At 48.1% G+C, this 24,431-nt stretch overlaps 1 protein-coding gene across 1 annotated transcript in view; it reads left to right on the top strand.

Moving 5' to 3' along the window:
• phldb1a (pleckstrin homology-like domain, family B, member 1a) overlaps positions 1–17,867 on the top strand; it is a gene marked incomplete at its 3' end in the record, with an annotated part of 29,530 nt that extends 11,663 nt beyond the window's left edge. Inside the window, exons 7-26 of the mRNA XM_084449874.1 lie at positions 53–191; positions 7,562–7,804; positions 8,025–8,177; positions 8,324–8,461; positions 9,022–9,150; positions 9,802–9,957; positions 10,038–10,148; positions 10,290–10,379; positions 10,973–11,107; positions 11,509–11,628; positions 11,891–12,049; positions 12,418–12,561; positions 13,036–13,155; positions 13,246–13,330; positions 13,849–13,993; positions 14,405–14,495; positions 14,779–14,925; positions 15,406–15,625; positions 17,151–17,236; positions 17,727–17,867. Of these exons, the coding sequence (XP_084306000.1) occupies positions 53–191; positions 7,562–7,804; positions 8,025–8,177; positions 8,324–8,461; positions 9,022–9,150; positions 9,802–9,957; positions 10,038–10,148; positions 10,290–10,379; positions 10,973–11,107; positions 11,509–11,628; positions 11,891–12,049; positions 12,418–12,561; positions 13,036–13,155; positions 13,246–13,330; positions 13,849–13,993; positions 14,405–14,495; positions 14,779–14,925; positions 15,406–15,625; positions 17,151–17,236; positions 17,727–17,867 (2,752 nt within the window). The remainder of the gene's footprint in view (positions 1–52; positions 192–7,561; positions 7,805–8,024; positions 8,178–8,323; positions 8,462–9,021; positions 9,151–9,801; positions 9,958–10,037; positions 10,149–10,289; positions 10,380–10,972; positions 11,108–11,508; positions 11,629–11,890; positions 12,050–12,417; positions 12,562–13,035; positions 13,156–13,245; positions 13,331–13,848; positions 13,994–14,404; positions 14,496–14,778; positions 14,926–15,405; positions 15,626–17,150; positions 17,237–17,726) is intronic.
• Between the last annotated feature and the right edge of the window lie 6,564 nt (positions 17,868–24,431).

The raw sequence follows: 24,431 nt of genomic DNA, 5'->3' as shown, positions 1-24,431 counted from the left end.
CCCTCGGCACCTGCTCCTCCTCCTCCTCCTCCTCGACCTCCTCCTCCTCCAGAGACCCCCGGCCTGTACGGCCCCGCGCCCGGGAACGCAAGAACAGCATTTCGGAGATCAGCGACAACGAGGACGAGCTGCTGGAGTACCACCGCTGGCAGAGGGAGGAGAGGCTGCGTGAGCAGGAGATGGAGAGACTGGTGAGAGGGGCCGGGCCGGGGGATCTGGCGTGGTTACGGGGGGATCTGGCGTGGTTACGGAGCGGATCTGGCGTGGTTACGGGGTGGATCTGGTGTGGTTACGGGGGGATCTGGCGTGGTTACGGGGGGATCTGGCGTGGTTACGGGGGGATCTGGCGTGGTTACAGGGGGATCTGGCGTGGTTACGGGGGGGGATCTGGCGTGGTTACGGGGGGATCTGGCGTGGTTACGGGGGGGGATCTGGCGTGGTTACGGGGGGGGATCTGGCGTGGTTACGGGGGGATCTGGCGTGGTTACGGGGGGATCTGGCAGGGTTACAGGGCGGATCTGGCGTGGTTACGGGGAGGATCTGGTGTGGTTACAGGGGGATCTGGCGTGGTTACGGGGGGATCTGGCGTGGTTACAGGGGGATCTGGCGTGGTTACGGGGGGGGATCTGGCGTGGTTACGGGGGGATCTGGCGTGGTTACGGGGGGGGATCTGGCGTGGTTACGGGGGGGGATCTGGCGTGGTTACGGGGGGATCTGGCGTGGTTACGGGGGGATCTGGCAGGGTTACAGGGCGGATCTGGCATGGTTACAGGGGGATCTGGCGTGGTTACGGGGTGGATCTGGCGTGGTTACGGGGGAGATCTGGCGTGGTTACGGGGGAGATCTGGCGTGGTTACGCGGCGGATCTGGCGTGGTTACGGCTCGCGGAGTCTAGACTTCTCCGGGTGTTGATGAAATGGTCCTGTGTGGGTTGATATCGGCGGGCTTGTTTTGGACTATGTCAGTCCGATGTCATATTACAGCCACCATGTCCGACTTGAGGTGCCCGGGAGTAGCACCCGACAGCCTGAAGATAGCCCTGGCATGATTAGTCTTGTCAGGCTTGGAATGACACGCCTGTGTACATTCCCCCCAGAGTCTCAGCGGCCATGTGCATAGGGAGTGGCTGTCTCTCTCACTGCTATATTTACCCAGCAGAGGAACACAACTCACTTTCAAAGCAGCTTCCTCTTTTACTGGAACTGTCTCGTCACATCCCCCCCCACCCCTTAACTTTGAACATACAGTCCCCAGTAACCCACTGCCGCCCGCCCCGCCCCTCTCCAGCCTGTCCCATTCCCAGTCTGACTCCTGCCAGCTGATGGGACCGCAGAAGAGTGTGTGTGTGTGTGGGGAGGGGGGGGGGGGGGGGGGGGGCACATTCCTGGTTTTCCATTTGCGGGGGCTATATCAGGAGCCAAGATGTCTCTGGTAACAAACAGTGGCACCATGTGACAGTCTTGACGGTGCAAGTAACGCCGCGCCTGCAGACTCACGGCGCACGCGGACAGCAGCCGCTCCGGTTTCAGTAAACCCGTGGGATTAGACGAGCGCCGCCGCGTCGACGCCAGGGCCGTCCCCTCGCCAGGTCCGTCCCCTCGCCGGACTGGGCGCGCCGTCGTCATGTGGTTCCATCCTTCTGTTTTCAGGTCCACTTGAAATTTGGCGTCATGCATGCGCAGTCACACTAGGCAGAGGGATGTACTCTGACCCCTCCCCTAAGATTAGACTCCTCCCCCTGATGGAAGTGAGGAAGATCATGTCTGTGTGGTAAGAGGCATTTCCTCTGGCGAGCTGGTCGTGGGGTGATTGATTGATTGATTCCCCTCAGTACCGACACAGGCTCAGCTGATCACCCTGTTTGTTTCCCGTTCTTGGCACTGCCATGCTCCCCTCTTGCACACTTAAACACGCTCTCTAAAAAGCGACACACAGCGGTTTATGCCTCTGGGGTCAAAGGGCACACATCCTGTTTCCTGTTGATGGGAGTCATAATAGACCCTTGTACTTTATTTACCTCAGCCCACACGTTTGATTCCACTCCCTCTGCATGTGGTTTAATGGAATTACCACTAGGAGGCGATCAAGTAACACGGTCTCTTTGACCCTGTAAGCGGCATACAGACTAGTATTCAGTGCCATTTATTCATGAGTTTGAAATGTGTTAAACTCTCCTTCAGTGGCAGTATTGTAGTCCACTGCCAGTATTGTAATTCACTGCCAACGTGACATTTTTTAAATATCGTCATGTGTTCAGTAGGATTAGCGGAGACCTTGTCTGTGCCAAAGCACAGATGAATGAGACAGTGATGCAGTAGTAGTAGTAGTAGTAGTAGTAGTAGTAGTAGTAGTAGTAGTAGTAGTAGTAGTAGTAGTAGAAGTAGAAGTAGTAGTAGTAGTAGTAGTAGTAGTAGTAGTAGAAGTAGTAGTAGTAGTAGTAGTAGTAGTAGTAGTAATAGTAGTAGCAGTAGTAGTAGTAGTGGTAGTAGTAGTAGTAGAAGTAGTAGTAGTAGTAGTAGTAGTAGTAGTGGTAGTAGTAGTAGTAGTAGTAGTAGTAGTAGTAGTAGTAGTAGTAGTAGTAGTAGAAGTAGAAGTAGTAGTAGTAGTAGTAGTAGTAGTAGTAGAAGTAGTAGTAGTAGTAGTAGTAGTAGTAGTAGTTGAGTGGGGACACTATGCAGTGAGGAATGTGGGAAGGTGTGGGCTGTTGCTTGTGCTGTAGATAAGGTTCTTGTGAACAGTCCCCCACTGGTCTCAATCAGTCTGGCCAATAGTACGAGTGGGCGGTGGACCTGGTCTTCTATCTCAACCGGTGTGTTTACACCCACCCACCCACACACATACACACACAGACACACACACACACATTCACACGCGCGCACACACACACGCATGCGCACACACACACACACACACACACACACACACACGCACGCATGCACGCACGCATACACACACGCATACACACACACACTTAAAAAAAAAAAAAAATTAACCTTTATTTTACCAGGAGTAATTGAGATTCAGTATCTCTTTTACAAGGGAGTCCTGGCCAAGACAGCAGCACAATAGTTCCACATTTAAATACACAAATGAAAACAAACATAAAACAAATTTAAAAAGTTGGCAATGGCAAAAGACACAAAGACATTATAATCACCAGCAGCGTTCAATATCAGGACATGTGCATTCAGTACTCAAATAGTCCTTAATCCTAGTTTTAAAATGTTCCATACTTGGCAGGTAATGCAATTTAAGATGTCTCTGTAATTCACACCAGGATGAGGGTGCAAATACTTTAAAGGCACTTTCACCAAAGACAGTTTGTGTTCGAGGAATTGCATACATAATTTTGTCTATCTGACTGAAGATTACAGCTCCTGGTGGTGACTTTAGAAGTCAGGAGAAAACATAAGTAAGAAGGCAAGATACACAATATACGCCCCAAAGTACGGATCCAACCCATCAGGACCAGAGGATTTCTTGGCATTTAACCTTATAAGAGCATCATATACCTCCTCTATAGTAATAGGAACGAGATCAAAATCAAAAGGTACATTTTCCCTGGACAAAGAGTAATCATCTTGACTCATCTCTTGTTGTATTTCATGCTCAAACAACAAGCCAGAAGATATAAAGTGCTGGTTCAAGGAATCTAACATACTTTTCTTGTCTGAAATAATTTCATCATTCAGCTTTAATGCATTTGGCAGCACAGTTTCCCTAGAGCCTGAAGACAATGATTTAATAACTTTCCAGAATTTAGAAGGGTTGTTTGTACTGTCACATATTTCATTAACATAAAGATCTGATTTAGCTTTACGTATTTGAGAGACACATTTGTTTCTCAGGTGCCTAAAATGTTGCCAAACAGAGTTATTTTTTTAAATTTTCTTGCAGTTGCCCAAGCAAGATCTTGCTCATGAATTAAATCAGACAGTTGCTCTGAAAACCACAGATTATCACGTTCTTTAATCTTATATTTTCTAAGAGGATCATGCTTGTTTATAATGTCCAAGAATAATGATTTAAAATATTACAATGCTATCTCGGGCTCTTGGTCCAATCACAAAGATAAAGGTCATTCAAAAAAGCTTGTTCACAGAACGACTTAAAATGTCTCTTAATTATAGTACGTGGTTTACATTTTGATAACCTTGTGTCTCTCACACTAGCAATAATACAATGATCGCTAACATCATTTGCAAAAACAGCAGTATATTTGTATTTCTGCGGAACATTTGTTAAAAACAAATCAAGGAGCATCGACTTCTCAGGGATTGGCCTAGGGTTCTAGGGTTTTAGGGTTTTAGGGTTCTAGGGTTTTAGGGTTTTAGGGTTCGGCCTAGTTGACAAGTCTATAATTTGGGTCAAATGTGCTGAGTCACAGAAGCATTTAAAAGAATCAGATACAGGAGTTAACCAGTCCCAATTTAGGTCCCCCATTAAAGCCAATTCGTTATAGTCTATAGATGCCAAACAATCAGATAATGAGGATAATGTATCCTTTGATGCAGAAGGAGGTCTGTAACATCCCGCAACTGTCATAACACAGCTCTTTGTAAATTCAACTTTCAATATGAGCAATTCAAATTGTTTAGGCACCGACTTGGATAATTGCACTGTTGCCTGAAACATATTTTTTACATACTGTAGATCGCCACTCCTCCACCTTTAGCACGGCGATCGGCACGAAAGATATTATACCCATCCATATAAATATAACTATCAGGAGTGGATCTACCCAGATAAAACCATAATATCAGCATTAGTTGATTTGGCCCAAATTTTAACCATATCGATTTTTGGCAAGAGACTTCTCACATTCATATGTACAAAACCAATACCAGGCCTATTTAAAAGATCAGCAGGGGTTTGTAGTGATATCACATCAGTCACAGGACCTGGGCTAGGCTGCACATTTCCTGACATCAGCAACATAAGCGTAATAATACATTTTAACATGTGAGAATAATGAATGAGTGTTTATTGAGTTTCTTAGAGTCACCACTCATGCAGGGTGGATGGAGGAGGCCAGAGCAGGGTGGGTGGAGGAGGCCAGAGCAGGGTGGATGGAGGAGGCCTCAGGCTGCAGAGCAGGGTGGGTGGAGGAGGCCAGAGCAGGGTGGGTGGAGGAGGCCAGAGCAGGGTGGGTGGAGGAGGCCAGAGCAGGGTGGATGGAGGAGGCCTCAGGCTGCAGAGCAGGGTGGATGGAGGAGGCCAGAGCAGGGTGGGTGGAGGAGGCCGGGTAGAGGCAGGTATCCGCTGTAGATCTTGGCTGAAGTCAAGCCCCACTACAGCAGGTACTGGTCTCGGTATGCCTTGCTGCTGTATTGGTGCAGTTCTAGGCTAAAAGCTAGCCACACTGCAGCAGCTCCCAGAAGCTCTGAGTAGGCCACAGAGGCAGAGGCTAAGAGAGAGCCTATGGGGTAGGCCAAAAATGCAGAGCAGAATAGCTTCCTGAAACAGACAAAATATGCCCAAATCCACAGAGTTTGATGTACATTTCCAAGGTAGATCAAACAATGGTGGTATCAGCAATAAAAATAGCTTTGGTGAAACTGTCGAAGGATACTAAAAAACAAAAAAAACTACTAATAACAGACAAACACTGAACAGAGACACCAGACATGCTGCCATCTTGGATTGGGGGCGGGGCGCACACACACACACACACACACACACACATACACACACGCACACATATTCAGAGGCTTGCCACAGATACCAGCTACCTCCGGGTAGACGGTGTCCGCTCAAAGACACATTGTGGAAGTGTGATGCAGTCTGATGGATTTCACGGGATTTCTGCATTGCTCTGAGTGGAGCGTCTGACTCAGCACACTAAATACTGAGGCAAAAAAGTTAGTGGTTCAACCAGTGAGTAATAATAGGAACGTGTTTTTGCTATCCAGAGGGGTTGTTTACCATATGGCTGTGCAGAAGAAATAGCACCGTCTGAACAATTCCAATCCAAATCAATCCGCCAGCTTATACATTTAGTCTCGTCTATGGTACATAGAAAATACTGTGAGTGTAATATCTGTCTGAGCGTGCTCCTTGAGGCCTTCTTACTCTGCGTGTAATATCTGTCTGAGTGTGCTCCTGAGGCCTTCTTACTCTGAGTGTAATATCTGTCTGAGCGTGCTCCTTGAGGCCTTCTTACTCTGAGTGTAATATCTGTCTGAGCGTGCTCCTCAAGGTCTTCTTACTCTGAGTGTAATATCTGTCTGAGCGTGCTCCTCAAGGTCTTCTTACTCTGAGTGTAATATCTGTCTGAGCGTGCTCCTCAAGGCCTTCTTACTCTGAGTGTAATATCTGTCTGAGCGTGCTCGTCGAGGCCTTCTTACTCTGAGTGTAATATCTGTCTGAGCGTGCTCCTCGAGGCCTTCTTACTCTGAGTGTAATATCTGTCTGAGCGTGCTCCTCAAGGCCTTCTTACTCTGAGTGTAATATCTGTCTGAGCGTGCTCCTCAAGGTCTTCTTACTCTGAGTGTAATATCTGTCTGAGCGTGCTCAAGGCGTTCTTACTCTGAGTGTAATATCTGTCTGAGCGTGCTCCTCAAGGCCTTCTTACTCTGAGTGTAATATCTGTCTGAGCGTGCTCCTCAAGGCCTTCTTACTCTGAGTGTAATATCTGTCTGAGCGTGCTCCTCGAGGCCTTCTTACTCTGAGTGTAATATCTGTCTGAGCGTGCTCCTCGAGGCCTTCTTACTCTTGGCAGGCTGTGATGTCAGTCAGCGTATGCCACTGTTGTCTTTTGTCCTGGCTTCTCTGGCATGGCGGTCGGCATGGGTGGCTAGCGTGTGCTGACCACGGCACCGCCCACCCGCTCTGTAGAGAGGCTAGCGGCAGGGCGCGGCGCCCGCGTGGAGCGAGTGATCAGAACAGGTGGCGGGATCAGAGGTCAGAGGGCACGTGAGTTCATCGGTGGTTTGCAAGATGGGGAATGAAATGAATGATGGCGGCGACTTCTGTTCCAGTCTATCGGTGTTTGTGTGAGCTGTGTATTTGCCATCTGTGTGTGTGTGTGTGTGTGTGTGTGGTGAGGTTCTGCTTGTGTTAAGGCTCTGTGTGTCTGCTATATATGGTGAATGCCGTGCATATTTGTAATAGCTGGGTGTGTTTGTTTACATCGTATTCAGTCAGTTGTTTACGTTGTTATAACAAAGTGACTTATAGGTTTTTGAGAAGTCAAGAGGCTTCCAGTTACAGACAGATGGTGTTAAAATGGGGTTGTCCGAATAACGTATGAAGAAAACTCAAATGTCTTGGTGAGAGACATTCTCACAATGTTGTTGTAGAGTCTAGCCCGGTTGCACGGATATGCCACCATGGCTGCGTCAGAAGCAAGGGGCGTCCCTGGAGAGGGACAGTCTTGTCAGTTGCGACACTCCGGGTGTCAGATTACAGTCAGCCACAGTGAATGGCTGGGGAACAGCTGCCTGAAGGGGACAATGTCAAACAAGGACACCTCCTCCGACCGCCATTACAATCTAATTTGTGTCAATGTATGCCAGACATTTCACCCTCCTGTCTCTCTCTCTCTCTCTGTATGTGTTAGGAGCGACAGAGATTGGAGACCATCCTGAGCCTGTGTGCGGAGTACAACAAGGGCGACTCTCCTTTGTGTCTGATTGAGGCGGGGAGGACAGGGCAGTTCCCTGGGCCGGGGGAGGGGGGCGCTAGAGGGCCCTGCTCAGACCCTGGGGGTGGGCAAGCCCAGCAAGGTGGGGGGTTCCTGAGGCAGAGTGATGAGGAGAACCAGAAAGAGGAGTCCAGCAGCACAGAGAGCACCCATCAAGAGGTAAGAACAAGATACACACACACACACACACACACACATGCACGCACACACACACACACACACACAAACATGCACGCACACACTCACTCACACACACAAATGCACACACACACACACACACACACACACACACACACACACACACACACACACACACACACAGTATTTGTAAGAGGAATCCCACCCCTGCCCTCTTCCTGTGTGCCCCCGGGCCCCGCAGCGCGAGGACTTGTCTGGAGTGGGCGTGGCCTCAGCCGGGGGTCCGGAGCAGCTGTACCTAGAGGAGGAGCGGAGCAGGGTTCTGACCCGGGCGGATGAGCTGAAACACAGGGTCACGGAGCTGGAGCAGCAGCTACAGGAGTCCAGACAGGAGGTCAGCACCCCCCCCACCCCCCCCTCCCCAACCCCACAAAAAGCGATTCCGTTCTCCACTGAAGCGCGTTGCTCCTTAGCCCGGCTCGGCCCTCTGCCCGCGTGCGGTAGGGGTCTCACCGGCTAACGCTGTGTTGTGGCCCCCAGGCGGAGATGGAGCGGGCCCTGCTACAGGGCGAGCGGCGGGCGGAGCAGGAGCAGGTGGAGGCCGAGACCGAGATCATTGCTCAGCTGCAGCTCAAACTCAGCCAGCTGGACAAGGCCACCCAGAGAGAGAAAGACAAGGTAGGACCCGCGGACGTGCACCTGTTAGATCACTGACACACACACACACACACACACTCACACACACACACACACTCACACACACACACAGTGTGCATTTGCATTCAAGCCCCACCAGGCATGCCGGACAGACACACACGTGCATGCAGTCACGCGCTGTCTCCCACACACCGCCGACTAAACCTCGGCCCCTCGCTGGTTACCGTGCTGGAGTCAGGAGTGAGAGCGGCTGCCTGTTGAGAGCCATTAAAGACCCTGCTAGCGGAACACACACCCGGCTAGACTCTCTGGACTTTCTCCCTCAGGAGACAGAGCGTGAAGCGCTGCTGCCAAGCCACACGTCCTCAACAGCTCGTTTGACTTAACCCTCGCATCCCTGCACCTTCATCCCAACACCCTAACGCCCCCCAACCCTTCAGACTCATCCGCTGTAACGCCCTGTCCCCTAACCTCACCTCTAAAGCTTGGCTGCATGGTGTGCGGATTGAGACGGTGTGTGTTTTTTTGTGTGTGTTTCTCCTCCGGGATGGTGTGTGTACGTGTGTGTGTGTGTGTTTTAGGGGAGGGCTAATGTGTCGGCCGAGCGGGAGTTTCTGGACAGGCTTCGGGAGGGGTACAGTGAGCTGAAGAGCCAGCTACATAACTGCCCTGAGTCACTGAGGGAGCAGTTACAGGAACAGCTGCGCAGGGTCAGTGCTCCACACACTCGCCACCAGAACCCGGGGGTCCAGACCGGGGCCACAGACTGGGTCTCGGGGGGCCGTCACCACGCAAAAACGCTCTGGAAGGGTAGTGGCTGTAGACATAACAGACCGTCCGCTGTGTTTGATACCTTCAAAACAGAACAACTCACCATGTTCGTCTCCTTCTCCTCTCTGGCTCCACTCATGGCCTTGTAGAAGAGCACTGAAAGATGTGGAAGGTTTTACAACGTTTACTTTTGTATAAAGTCCATTCGGTCAAGTTTGGACGCCCCTGCATGTGCTTCAGATGCATCGGTTTGCTCTTTACTTCTCTACGCTGCAACCTGTCATGTTACTACAACGCTGTTACTAATCCAATAATATCGTATTAACCCGTGCTTTAGCAAGCCTGCCCCAGCCACTTGCTTGCATTCAGATTTTTAGTAACGATAATCGATAACCTTGATAGCGGTTTAATGGCTTGGTTTGATGAATACGTTTTCAGAAGAAGTTTGTCATGGTTCTCCGCACCATCGCCATCAGTTGATGGAGTGTAACCTCTCCCTATGTGTGCTGTGTGCGTGTTTCTGTGTGTGTGTGTGTGCATGTGTGTGTCTTTGTGCATGTGTGCATGTGTGTGTGTGTGCGTGCGTGTAGGAGGCGGACGTGCTGGAGAGCGGGACCAAGCAGTTTGAGGACCTGGAGTTCCGCCAGCTGGAGCGAGAGAGCGGCCTGGAGGAGGAGAAGGAGAGCCTGAGTGGACAGCTGCTCATGGAGAGGGCGGAGTACCACCGCAGCGTGGCCAAGAGGAAGGTAGGAGGCGCTCCGCCGCCCCGCTGAGGGACACTTTGAGAGGAGCGCCAATAAGGTGTGAGCTATGTCTGTTCCTCTAGGAGAAGATGGCTGCTCTGGAGGTCCAGGCCAATCACCTGGGCCTGCAGGCTGCTCAGGACTACGAGGGGCTGGCCAAGGACCGGACCCTGGCTCTGCAGCTGCTCCACAAGGTCGGACACCCCCCCCCGCGCAACCACGGAATAACTACCGGCTCTTCCTGATTCGTGTTCAAACTGCATCCGCGCGTAGCTCGTTCCACAGCGTGTCTGCTGGTTGCTATGAGAGCGCTCCATGGTCTGTGTGTTTTGCAGGAGAGAGATAGGCTGAGTGCTCTGGAGCACAGGTACCACACCCTTACAGGAGGGCGGAGCTTCCCCAAGCCAATCAGCAACATGAAAGAGGTGAGGACAGACCAAAGTGTTTATATGAAGGGACGCCCTCAGACCCCAATTCCCAATAGCCTGCTGCTAATAGGCTCTGTGCACCAGCTTCACTACTTCCTGAAAGTCACTTGGCATCTTTATTTCCTGTCCTATATGATTGGATTAAGTGATTAATCAGGTGTGCGGCAGACCCAGCGCACACCTGATTAATCACTTAATCCAATCATATTGGACAGGAAATAAAGATTCCAAGTGACTTTCAGGAAGTAGTGAAGCTGGTGCACAGAGCCTATTGAAAGGTTGTCTAGGACTCGATTCATTGTTTTATTTGTTGCTCTACAGTACGTTTTAAACTCATTCTCAGTTATAGTATTATCAATCTGGCAAGAGGAGGTACAGCACCTCAGGACACCTCAAAGCTCTTGTTACTGACCATGTTCTACTTGCTGTCAGATATCTTTATAGCCCAGGTGGAACCTGGCCAGCGAGATGGAGTATCTTGACTGAAGTTCATAATAATTAGGCTTTCTTAGTGCTGGTTGTGATGAGTAGCTTTCAGAATCATAGCATAGTGGATTGTTTACCATAGTGGCTGAACACTTTCATAACAGGACGTACTTCACATCAGCGAACCCGACCTTGTCGAGGAGGATGGTCCTCTGCGTACCCCTCACCCCTCCCCAGTCTCTTCCTCCTCCTCCTCTCACACCCCCTCCCCTGAGCTCTGTGCCATCAGGCCACAGGAGGTAAACGCGTACGCTGACTCCCCCCCCCCCTCCTCACATCCTAACCAGCCAGTTCCGCATCGCATTGAGAGCATGGCGAATGAACGTTGGAAAATAACGGCGTGACAAAGTGTCAGTGTCTCTGTTCCTGAGCTTGTATGTTTGGATGCCTCTCGATTGATCACAGTGGCGTCTGTGTGCTGTGTTGTTCAGGCTTTTATGTAGCTGTCTTTGCCCGTCCCGAGGCGCAGTTTGAAGAGATTTACCCGTGAAAATATTAATTTTGACATAAATCATAAATGAACTGCTGGGGATTACAGCATGTGTGTGGGGATTCGCTTGGGTTTGTGTGTGTGTGTGTGTTTGCTTAAGTACGATTCCCATCTCAACTTGTGTATGCTGTGTTTTGGGTGATGATGTAGGAGTACCTCAAGCTTTCTGATGTCTATAAGATGTATGGGAGCGGCTCCTTTCAACCCCACCCCACCTCCCCCGCTCCCTCCTGCCCCCCCCCTGCTGCGCCCCCAGCTGCTCCTCGCGAGGTACAACACCAAAGCTCTCCAGCCCTCTCTCTGTTGATCTGCCTGGTGCACTCCCACCTCTCTCTAGCTGTCAAATATCAATACCTGAAATCTTTCATTTACTGTAGATCATGGCTTGCTTGCAGATACACTAACCTTCTAAATTCTTATCTGTTTCTCTTCTCTTTTCAAAATCTGTCCAATTGTGTGTGTGTGTGTGTCTGTCTCTGTGTGTGTGTGTCTGTGTGTGTCTTGGCTGGTTGGTTGGGTTGTCTGTGTGAAGGAATACATCACCGTCAGTCAATTAAGCCAGATGTTTGGAATGCAGAAAGTTGGCCCCTCCCCTGCCTCCTCTATCCAATCATTCCAGCTTGCTCTCTCTGACCCCTCCTTCTCCTGCCATTCAACACCATTTGGCCCCTCCCCCTCTCTGTCAGTTGAGGTGTGTGCCCCTCCCCTTTCATGGGTAACCCCGTTTTTACCTGTTAGTATGTCCTGCATATAACACCTTTACTTGATAGAAGGGAAGAGTGGACTGGACTTACCTCCAAGTTCCATTGTTCATGTCCACTGCCTGTCTTTTCAGGGCTATCTCTTGTTGGCACACCAACCATTGTGTTTGTAAAACAATCTTGGCTTTATAACTGTGTTATGAATGGGTTATTACTGTTTTGGTAATACATTTACCTTATATTTACTTTGGTTTTCTATACTTTTACACTATTTTCTGTTTCCTGCCTGGCTTTGTGCATCTCTCTGACTGTTGCCTTCTGCTCCTTTGGCTGGACACCGCTGACCGCGCGACCTCAGAGCCAGCCTGAGTGGAGCCGGCTTCACAGCAGCAGCCTCAGTTTAGAGCGCTGGTACCAGGATATCATGTCTGCTGGGGAGCCCCCACAGCCTAGCCCCCCCCCGCTCCCTGCTAAGTCTCACTCCTCCCGCAGGCAAGGGCAGGTAAACTCCCCCCGTTTTTTCGCTCTACGCCCCGTTCTCTGTAGCCTGGCTTCGCCAGACCCAATTCGCCAAGAATGCGACGGGTCCGGAGCTGCTGAGTATGTTTTCTATTTCCAAGGGAAATTCTATTGTATTCTATAATGCCTCTGGACGCGATTGGATAGACATAGATAACCAATCAGAGCAACGAAACGTGGCTCAGTCGTCGTATCAAACGGGTACAGTTGTTCTATCAAACCCGCTCCGTATTAGATAAACGGCTGTGGTTGGCACGGCAAATATCTGCCGGGTGGAACTCACGGGAGCGTGGCCAGACTGATCTGCGCAGAGAAACAGGATGTGAGCTCACGTGGTCAGGATGGCGAAGCCAGGCTACTATCTGGGTTCTGCTCCTCAGTTCCTCTCCTGTCATGGTGACGTACAGTAGAGTGTCAGGCAGCTTGTGCTGCCGCCTAACGGGGGTCCTTTCCTAAGGTGTTCCGGTCCAAACCGGACGGTGAGGTCGGACAGATGGCGACCCTCTCTAACGTCAATGGTTCTGGGACTCCTCCACGCTCCAATGGGGTCACGCTTGGACGAAGCACGCCCACCAAGGTGAGCATGCATAATTTGTTCTAGTCTAATCTATTCTATTCTACAATACGTGATAGATTCACTATCACTCCCTACGTCTGTCTGTCCCAGGGCCTTCAGCTGGTGCCGAGGGAGCTGTCGGTGTCGAGCCCTGCAGACATGGAGACCAGGAGGCAGCTGGCTCTGCAGAGCAAAGGTAACCTAACTCCTCCCCCTCAGGCTCCACCCATCACTCCCCGAGGAGTCCCTCTGAGAGACCACTGAGGAGACTGCGCCTCCTGCTGGTCTATAGCTGAAGCCAGGGTTACCCTCTGGCTCCACGGCAGCCGTCAGCGTCAACCATCAGCCATCAGACGCTGAGGGAACCAATCCATTGTCATCAATGACAGCGACTCCACTGTAGCCATGGCGTCACGATCGACGCCTGTGTCGAAGTTAGAGAATCGCAGAGGGTTCATTTCTTGATTGTTGACGGTAGAACGTTGACCCCTGACCCCGACGCCGGTGAGGCCGTGCCGCGATAGTCAATTATGGTTTTGCATGTGAGTCATCAGCTTCGGTCCAGCGCTTTGTCTCCAGGTTAGTCAGACTGCCAACACTGTCAAGAGACATAGGAGTTTGGTCGGAATATATTGGTTGCAATAACTCTTCATTAACAGTAGGGAGCGCTGTAGTCATTTCATCACCAGTTTAATGCCCTTTATCCCCTTACAGGTCCCCCGCCCATGGTCCACCACTCCATCCTACACCACCAGGCGCCGCCCGCTGGCGACCAAGCGTACGACACTCTGAGCCTAGAGAGTTCCGACAGCGTGGACACCAGCGTCTCTACCGGCAACTCCGCCTGTTCGCCAGAAAGGTGAGAGACTGGCAGAAGGGCAACTTGCCTGTTTCCATGGGAACACTCAAGTCTGCCCTCCCCGTCTCCCTAAAGAAGGGTCACTGTTCTTTGTTCCCCTGACAACATGTTTTGTTACATGTCTGTTCCCTTGACAACAATTACACTGCCTGTTGCCATGCCAACTATTCCAAGCGGAAGACAAGTTCACCTGTTTACGTTTTTCTCCGTTTTCCTGGGGCAGAGTAATCAGTTTCCTGCTACTGAAAACTGCTTAGTTGACTGCGGGGCCCACAGCAAAGAAGAACACTTGTCTGATTAGGAGTTGTTGTTTTTCAAGACATTTGGTTTGGAGGCATTTCTCTGTTGACTCTTCTCTCCCAGTCCCGTGGTGGATCTCATTAGAGCTGTTTTCTCTCTCTGCCTGTGCAGTGGCAGTGGGATGGAGGCTGTGCGGATCGAGGAGATGGAGAAGATGTTGAAGGAGGCTCAGCAGGAGAAAGCCAGGCTGGTGGAGAGCAGAGTAAGTTCAAACGTATGCCTCACAGCCGCTCGAATGGAGCACATGGAAGTGTAGACATCGGCTCCCCAACGCCTAGACTTACACTTACCCTGTACACCATCATTTAACCTTCAATTTACGTCCCCCGCCTCAAAACTTGACCCACACCCAGACTGGCCCCTTGTAACCAGCTTGTTATTGTGTCTTTGCCCTCGTGCCGTTAACTTGTGTATTCTTCCTGACTCTCCCTTCCTCCCTTCTCTCTCCATCTGTTCTCCTTTCTTCCTGCCCTCCCCGTCCCCAGGAGAGGGAGGCGCTGGCTCGGCGGCAGCTGCTGGAGGAGGAGCGGAGGAGGCGCGAGGAGGCCGAGAGGAGGCTGCATGACGAGACCGCCCACAGGCAGAGGCTGGTGGAGGAGGAGGTGAAGATGAGAGAGAAACACTTCTCCCAGGTCAGTGGAGCAGCGGGAGGAGAAGATGGAGGCAAGGAGAGAGGAGATGGAAGGGGAGGAGGAGACACTGAGAGGATGAGAGACGGGAAACTTGAGAGAGAGAGAGAGAGAGCGGGTGCGAGAGGAAGATCAAAGAGTGTGAGTGAGAGGAGAGAACAGAGAGAGAGGGAGGGGGGGCAGAGGGTGCGAGGGCAGAGCAGAGAAAGGGGTTGGGCGAGGAGAGAGCAAGGGATTTGGTTCACTATCAAGTACGATATACACATTGTGCCTGCTTTTATCTCAGCTGATTGATTCTAATTGCCTGTTTTATGTATGAATAATGGAACTAAACAAATATCCTTGAGGAAATCAACGCGCACCTGGTCCAACTAATTATGCCATAACATACATATTAAGCTCCATCACTCTTCCAGACGCTTCAGTGAACGGCTCATGTTGTTATTGTTATGACAGCTCCTCATGAAACCTCCCTCCCCACAGGCCCGTCCTATGACGCGCTACCTGCCCATCAGGAAGGAGGAGTTTGACTTGCGCGCCCACGTGGAGTCGTCCGGCCACAGCGTGGACACCTGCCCCTATGTCATCCTCACAGAGAAGATGTGCAAGGGCCACCTGGTCAAGATGGGCGGCAAAATCAAATCCTGGAAGAAACGCTGGTTTGTCTTCGACCGCCTGAAGAGGAACTTCTCCTACTACGCCGGTGAGGAGCGGCACGTCCTCGGCAGGGTTCAGGCGGGCTCGAGGTGGGGGGCAGGGTTCAGGCGGGCTCGAGGTGGGGGAAGGGTTCAGGCCGGTCGAGGTGGGGGCAGGGTTCAGGCGGGCTCGTGGTGGGGGGCAGGGTCCAGACGGGCTCGAGGTGGGGGGCAGGGTTCAGGCGGGCTCGAGGTGGGGGGCAGGGTTCAGACGGGCTCTAGGTGGGGGGCATGGTTCAGGCGGGCTCGAGGTGGGGGGCAGGGTTCAGACGGGCTCGAGGTGGGGGGCAGGGTTCAGGCGGGCTCGAGGTGGGGGGCAGGGTTCAGGCGGGCTCGAGGTGGGGGGCAGGGTTCAGGCGGGCTCGAGGTGGGGGGCAGGGTTCAGACGGGCTCGAGGTGGGGGGCAGGGTTCAGGCGGGCTCGAGGTGGGGGGCAGGGTTCAGGCGGGCTCGAGGTGGGGGGCAGGGTTCAGGCGGGCTCGAGGTGGGGGGCGTATGTCTCTTTGTGCCTTTGCTCACAACAACACACTGCTCATACTGTAAGCCAGCCGAACATTCTGTTATCCAAGCTTTGAGAAAAGAGACACCAGGAGCAATACGCCACAGGTTTTCATGACTGGCTTTTCATTTGATTTCCTATACTCCAGTGGCGTCATTAAACCCTCTTCTTTGCGCTCTAGACTACCCAGGGCGGCAGGGAGTTTTCTGATATCACTTGTCAGGTCACATTGACATGGCTTTATGAGATACTAATAGGATTCTCCGCTAAAGTGCAAACTGTACACGGACGTGCTGGCTTGCTGCGCCCACTGCTGCCCTGTTCTCCATACTCCCTCTACTCACTTGTCTAGCCTTTTCACCCCCTCACTCCTGACGATGATGATGGTGATGAAATAAGCTGCAATACTTTCTCTAGCTGTGCGTTAGGAAGGGAGGAGGCTAGCTCCTGGCTTGTTCGTGACTAACAAAACAAACCTCACAACATTTCAAAAACATTTATCTGATTACCAAGCAGATTTGGCCTAACAAAAAAAGCATGGCTAAAGAGAAGACAGGCTGTATTTCAAAGGATTGCCTTTCATCGTTGTTGGGTGTTTGTCCTCAGTAAGACACTTAAAATGCACTTGGAAAAGATAAAAACGCTGCTGCACGTTGATGTAAAACAAGTTAGAAATAATTATTTTCCTGAGAATTAAAAAAGTGTCCTTGAAGCATAGCATTCATTACATATACTGTACATTTGAAGGCAAAGCAAAAGCCAAATACCTATTTTATTCACATCAATCTCATCATAGTGTAGGTAAGGTGCTGTTTCAATAATGAATGATGCATTGAGGCTTTGTGTAAGTGCGTTTATTCATACCAATCTACTCTGCACTGGGCCAATAATATTCATTCAAAAACCAAACCATTTGATTTCCACCATGAAATTCCAATAGAATGCAATTTGTCCAGACTCAGACTGAGTGAATAAAGTCCTTGTATTGCATCAGTGTGAGAGATGATAAACTGAGAAGCCTTTCTCTCCCCTCAGACAAGCATGAGACCAAGCTGAAAGGGCTCATCTACTTCCAGGCTATTGAGGAGGTCTACTATGATCATCTGCGCAGTGCCTCAAAGGTAGCTATAGAAACTGTCCTACTTTTAACATTACAAGACTCACTGTTCAATCTGTATGTTTCCCTCACAATTTTGTAGTTTAATATTGAGTTTTACAATTAAGATCAAGCTCAGAAATGAAATTGCTTAAAAGTTATAATACATGTCTGTTCTATTTCTTTTTTTGACAATGTAATTTTAGAACTGTACATGTTATAGGTTATGATAATTTCATAGCAATTGATTTATGAGCTATAAAAGGTGTTTTACAATTTAATATCAATGACTGTGACTTTGTTTCTAAATACAATAACTTTTGATTATTATTATTATTATTTTGGCAATGCCATGTATTATGAAGTAGTAAAAAAACAAAGCTACCGATGGCAGTAATTTGCTATTTTTTTACAAGTCAAATAGTAAATTGCTAACCATATGATGTAACTATTATTGGCCTTGTTTTACAGAATAGTGAAGTTGAATGTCTTCCTCTGTCTCTGTGCTCTTCCAGAGCCCCAACCCCTCCCTGACGTTCTGTGTGAAGACTCACGACCGGCTCTACTTCATGGTGGCTCCGTCTCCGGAGGCCATGCGGATCTGGATGGACGTCATAGTAACCGGGGCGGAGGGCTACACGCAGTTCATGAGCTGAGAGACAACTGGATTGCAGTCCTGTGCAGTACCAGGAGAAACCAGGGGTTAGATCCAAGACATTCACACCCCACTGTACCAGGAGAAACCAGGGGTTAGCTCCCAGACATCCACACCCCTCTGCTGCTCCCTCTCTCTGGCCACATGTACACCTGTCTTACGTGGATGGGACTCTGGCTGTGTGCGATGGATGACATCTCTACTGAGGAGACGGATGTTCTGATGTTCAGACCACACAAGGAATGCTTTAAGATAATTAAAGGGAAGCTTTTTTACTTAATCGGTTTAATAGTCAATCTAAAGAGTTGTATTTATATTGCATTATAGCCACGCCTGGTTAAATGAGTTGATACTACCTGCCATGCCAATGAATATATTAAGGGAACTGTGTATGAAGAGAGAAAGTATAGAAACATGTTTCCTTTTGCCAAACGTTTTAAAATAATATGTATGCACAGTTGTAATTGCCAATGAATCTAATACATATTTTCCTAAATGCTCACTCGATTATATTATATTAATGGTATGTTGAAGTCGTTCTGATAAAATATTTGTGCCAGACATTGTATTTGTTATTGTACCGTTATGTTTTGTTAGAATGTGTTAAGAAATTAATATTAGTTTTTTTTATATTCTTTAAAGCAATTTTCATACAGGGAAATAACATGAACATGCTTACAATTTGAACTAGGTCAGGTTGAAGACAACATTCTGTGTTCAGCCTGAGCTGTAAACACCGACTTGGTACTTAAAAAGGCCACATGCTAACACTATCATGTCATAAGCACCTTTTAAATAAAAATGAAAATTAAGTATGTTTCATTTAATTTCAGGTCTCTAATGAAAGTACTAATCATCTGCTCTTTTTTAAAATAAACAAGAAGTTCAGCCCTAACTCAAATAGGAATTTCAATGTTGATGTATTCAACTGGAAGTATGCTGAAAATATTAGTTGAGGTGCAATCTGAGAATGATCCGTCAAATGAGTCCTCTCAGGTCATGAAGAAGTAACTTAATTTGTCTCTGCCCCTGTAATAAAACAAGATCAGCTGTGACTGTTTGCCATAGCTGCCATAACAACAATACCAAAACTGATGTAAGACCGCTTTCTGAAATGGGAATGAACATTAGTGTCAAGTGAATGTTTCCTGTGTTCACTCAGTCCCTGTAGTTGAAAATGACACCTCAGTGAGTGAAAAGTGTGTTGACAGACCGACGATAATGTGAAAGTGGAATCATTTGATTAATGCAGTATTCAAGATCCTCGTAGAGCAGTGTGCCAAAAACAAGCACGCAGGGAATCACAGCCAACCACTTGCCAAGTAGATACAATTTGATTTTGAGTTTCATTCCCTGGCTATAAATGGAGCAACTGAAAAACACGCTAATGCCCTCTGATGTTGATAGTCTGAGACAGGAACATGGCCCATGTACTCTACCTTTAGGCCAGCCCAGGTGAAGCTGCTACAGTACGTCTCACAGCTGCACACACACAGACACACACACACACACACACACACACACACACACACACACACACACACACACACACACACACACACACACACACACACAAACAAACTCCCACTTGAATGTGTATGTGAATACAACATAAAATCAACACAAGTCTTTGTCTGACATTGAGAATTGCATATGCCATGCCAGGCCTGACAGCCTCTAAGGTGCCTTTTTGAATAATAAACAGCTCTTTAAGAGGGCAGTGAGCATGAGTGACAACCAGCTTCAATGTTGGTGAAATATTAATGAGCATCCAGAGATCTCCCTCCCGTTTCACGCACAGATTGCCATGGTCCCCAGGCCTTCAGCGCACTAATAGGCTGGTCGGGCTCTGGGAAGGCGAGGGTCTCGCAGAGTGTTGTCAATATTAATGGCAAATATCAAGGAGTGCATAAAAACAACCTAAAAGATGAGAAAATGAAGACATATCTCTCTTAGAAAGCACACTGAGATGATCAAATGAATTCTGCCACATCGTTCAAAACATGTTTCTCAAATTTCCTTCAGAACATGCAGGCCACAGATTTTAACATCACTAAATAATTTTATATCCCGATTACACACACGCACACACACACACACACGCACACACACACATTCACATCACTAGGCAACATGTTTAGAGAAACGATCAAATTCCACCTGCATTCATAATATATACCAATAGTGTCCAGAGGAGGGCAACAAATTTACTTTTCTGAAATGTGAAACAGCACTATACTGGACAAACATTCTTTGAAAGGTGGAGGTGATAACATTGCACAGCAATCTTTATATATAAAAAACAGCAGTTATGTCTGTCATTGTCAATTAAAAAGATTAGGCTATATAGCTTTCTTCTCTGCAATAGTGGAACCATCTCCTTTATAGTGATTTATGTTCAGTTTTAACTGCATTCTAATAGGTATTTATGATATTGGCCGGGTTTCCCGAACGAGTTAAGAAGCACTTGACTGAGTTAAGAAGCTTAACTCCAAAGTACTTCTTAACTCCCATGCAAAGGGTTGCTTAAGAAGGGTTCCTTAAGAAGGTTCTTTGTCGGGAAACCCGGCCATTATAATTTGTACTGGCCTATGTGAGGCAAAAATAAACATTTAATTCAGGGGCCAATAAGTCTATTCACAACTCGGTATGCCTACAGTGTACACTGAAAATAATTGACCATTTTCACAAGACTAATGGTTTCGATTAGCCTAGTTAAAATTGCCTAATGTTATTCGTTTTTAATGAGATAAGCGTAATCTAAATAAAAATCATGGTCTCTGTAAAGACACACCCAGAGCTCAAAGGCAATAGATTAGAGGCCTCAAGGGCTTAGACTCGCCTTAGAATGGAGATCAACCTGACACACCACGAGCGAGTGATGACAGTTCAGGAGCCACATGAGACTTGATTGCACTTCATTGTGAAACCGGTCCTAACTTCTAAAACAAGAATGGCAGGCATATCCCTGACTCTTGTGAGAGAAGCAAGCGCATGTCGCGCACTATATTGACACGTTTTTGGGCTCTTGATTGTTGGGAAGACTGTCATACGTGTATTGTGCCTTGTCACCAAATGTGCGCTCGCTGCGCCAGTCTGGTCGTCAAGGTGGCAGGCGCGAGTTTGACCCCTCCCCCTCCCCCCCCCCCCCCCTCCCCCTCCACACACACCCAACCATGAAGGAGCGCTCTCCCAACAATAGGCTACCCTGACGTCCCTAAGGTAAACAGAAACAACCTGTCCTCTTTAATACAAACAGCGCTAATTTATCACGGGTTCCTTGTGGAATACTAAATACATACCATAACCACCTGACTTGAATCGGGTTTACACTGATTCAAAGAAATGCAATGGGGGGATTTACAGACGCATGAAAGACAAAATGCCCCAAACGTTATAGGCTTCGTCGCAACAAAGAAGCATGCAGACATGCAACCCGTAGGGAAAATGCACTTCTAAACAATTGAATGGGAATACGTACATCCCCATTGGAATTAATGTATTATTATTCACAAGTCATTTTTAAACTGTTTTATCGCATGTTCAAGAAAGGAAGACAACAATGAATTCTGGGAGATAGTGATGAAATTGTGATGTAACTCTTACTAATGTGCCACACATGCACTTGGCATGCTGTGCTTCCTCTCGGAGCTCTTTGCGTGTTGCTGTATGTTCAGACTCGCAACATGAAAGTAAAATCTGACGGAAGCCTACACATTTTTGCAGACCAGCATTTCAACCTGTTGCTCAGGGTTTGACCTACTTCGTTTTCTGAATTTCCCGTTATTGGTCTGGATTATGGGCAAAGGGTGCATGTAGCCTACCTAAATCAACAACTTTTTTTAAAGACTTTTGTCCTATAGGACTACAGAAACATAGGCCTATTTGCATCATTATTATTAATTTTATGGCTATTGGGAAATGATGGCCCACGTGTGTAATTCAAATAGCCGTTTAGACTAGCTAAGTGTAAAGATTCAATATTTACTGCTCCGCGCACTATTATAGGATAGGAAATCATCGAGATGGTCATGAAGACTGGGAAACACGGCAGCATAGGCAAAGTTGAGGGATTTCTCACAGGCTGAGCACACAGAAGACCCCCACTGGACCAATTAACGCAAGCCGCGCGAGGAGTCAGCGCTTTCCTGGGAGACGCACAACACCATTATTATCTCACCATTACTATCTCACCATCATCTCCGTTACGATCGCGCTTGTGTAGATTGCATCAGGTTACCCTTCTACAACTATACTCTGAACCGGAATGTGTTAGACTAGGCTAGCCATACCCACCACACTACTTCAAACGATCTTGGAGGATGCTGAACAGGTTATAGACTATACGATAGCGGTTGTCCCCATCCTTTCGCAGAATCTAGTGTTTCCCGAGATTCGCCTACCCCAATTCAATTTTCAATTCTTTTTTTGGGGGGGATGTTGCTATTTGTAGAAGAAAGTCCATGTAGACATAGTTGCCATGGGCATAGGTTTTGGATTAAATAGGCTAATATAATAAGACCATCTGGTATTGTATAGCTTAGCCTACTCGAAGTTTCAAGTTCACCTCCATAGTTCAACACACCTTTCAAACTTCCCCAACGCTATTTGTATGTATATTTATTTTTATTGGAAAGAGAACTTTTGCAGAGATGCAACTCAGCAAGTGAGGAGCAGGGAACGGATGGAGGGAGACAAGAGAGCGAAAGCGAGCGCTGCAAATCCCATGGCAACAGCAACCAGACAACATGTCTAAAATAGGGGGCAGTGTTCGCTATTGCTATAGCAACAGGAAGACACAGCTCCTTCCATTAGCTTTTGGGTTTGCTGAAAGGGGTGGAAACAAGGCACCATTCTTTGCATAATCGTCATTAGCAGGCATTATCAGTATTAATTTGTTCTGGGCAGCTGCGCCTCACTACTGTAAATAATAATTAGACTACCACAAGTAACAAGTAACGTATGTCTAAACCGACTGTGACCTTAGAGCTACACTCTATAGGTCTATTCTGTAAAATACGCATAGCATGGAATATTTGTAATACAATGTAAACAATGTAACAACAGGGACATACGTGCAGCACGTGTTTTATATTAAGTTATATGACACAGGGCATCACTTTTGTGACCACCAGTCATTGCAACCAAAATAGCCTATATGAAGTGAATAAAGTGAGGTAGGCCTACATGAAGGTGAAGTGAAAAGAGCATGAAGCCTCGGCTCTACTAGCAACTCGCTTCCCGTCTGAAGGCTGGTCAGAATGTTGTTTACATGGAACATGTGCACAGAGAGCGGTAAACTAAAAACCGTCGAGGTGCCAAGTCTGTTACCAGTAAGCCAATCGCGCACTAGATACAGCCTCCCCAGCCAATGACAGAGCGACAGGTTCAGTACATCCAGCGAATCTGCTCTCTGCCTGAAACTGATGCAATTCACTTGCAATAGCAACCACGCATCTCCTGATAATGTATTCTTCCTCGTTGAATGAAATCAAATAGTCCCTGGTAAACAATGCATTAGGAGTTGTTTACGCTCTATATAGCATTAAGCCCTGTCGCCATTATTGCACATCAAGACACACATGCGTAGCCTTGCGGTTGTGCACCTGCTAGAAGAACCACCCACAATGCATAATCTGAAAGTGAGTATGTTACTTAATTATTAAGATTTCTGCCACTACAAAATCCTATATATCCCCTACTTATGGGCTCTGTTGTCTGGTAAATACGATGAAGGTCGGGCGGAGGAATCTAACCAGCATGGTTCGTCCTCGTGACGCGGCTGGTTGCTAGGTGTGAATGAAAGTGATGCTCCCTCCACTCAATTAATCGCTCCTCGGTCATCATAACAAGGCAGCAGCCCGACCTGACTTCTACACTGTCCTGGATACTCCGAGGAAGATGGCTTTCTAAATTCCAAACAACTCCGACCCGAGAAAACGCCGTGCTTTGCTCTAGCAACGCACCCAAACTCACAACATTTTCAGCAAGAATGGAGTAAGTTGAACTTGTTACTCTTATCATACTTTGTTCAAAGTAGCCTACTCTAGAACGTGTCATTGTTGGTGTCTGTTAAAGATGAGCTTTGTGACTGGGATGTTAACCTGCTGATGTTGATCAATCAGCCCGGACGTAATCAAAACTTTCCAAAACTATGCTACAGTAGTAATTTTGAACACAATATGGTGTCCTGGAAACATTGTATTTCACCTGGAAAGGCGCTATCGTCAACGATAGCTATTAAGCCAACTGCAAAGTATGGTTTTCGACACACAAGTATAAACATAGCATAAACATAGCACGATAAACTAAAATCATGATACACTTAATTGAGTCTCTTATGCTTGTTTCTTAAGGATAGTGTCGTTTTTGGTTTCCTGCAGACGTCACTTTCTGATATTGTAAAGACAACATTAACAGTCTGGGACCATAGAGGACATTGAGTCTCATGAGTGCTGTGATAGTGTCAGAGTAAGTTGTATGGGTTCAACCCATGGGGTTCGTGGAGGAGGTAGCTGGCTCATACGTGAGTCTGGGATACAGTTATGGATTACGTCATTGGTTT

Source organism: Borostomias antarcticus (assembly GCF_949987555.1).
Source record: "Borostomias antarcticus genome assembly, chromosome: 15".
Lineage (NCBI taxonomy): Eukaryota > Metazoa > Chordata > Actinopteri > Stomiiformes > Stomiidae > Borostomias > Borostomias antarcticus.
This window is presented reverse-complemented; position numbering and strand designations above follow the sequence as displayed.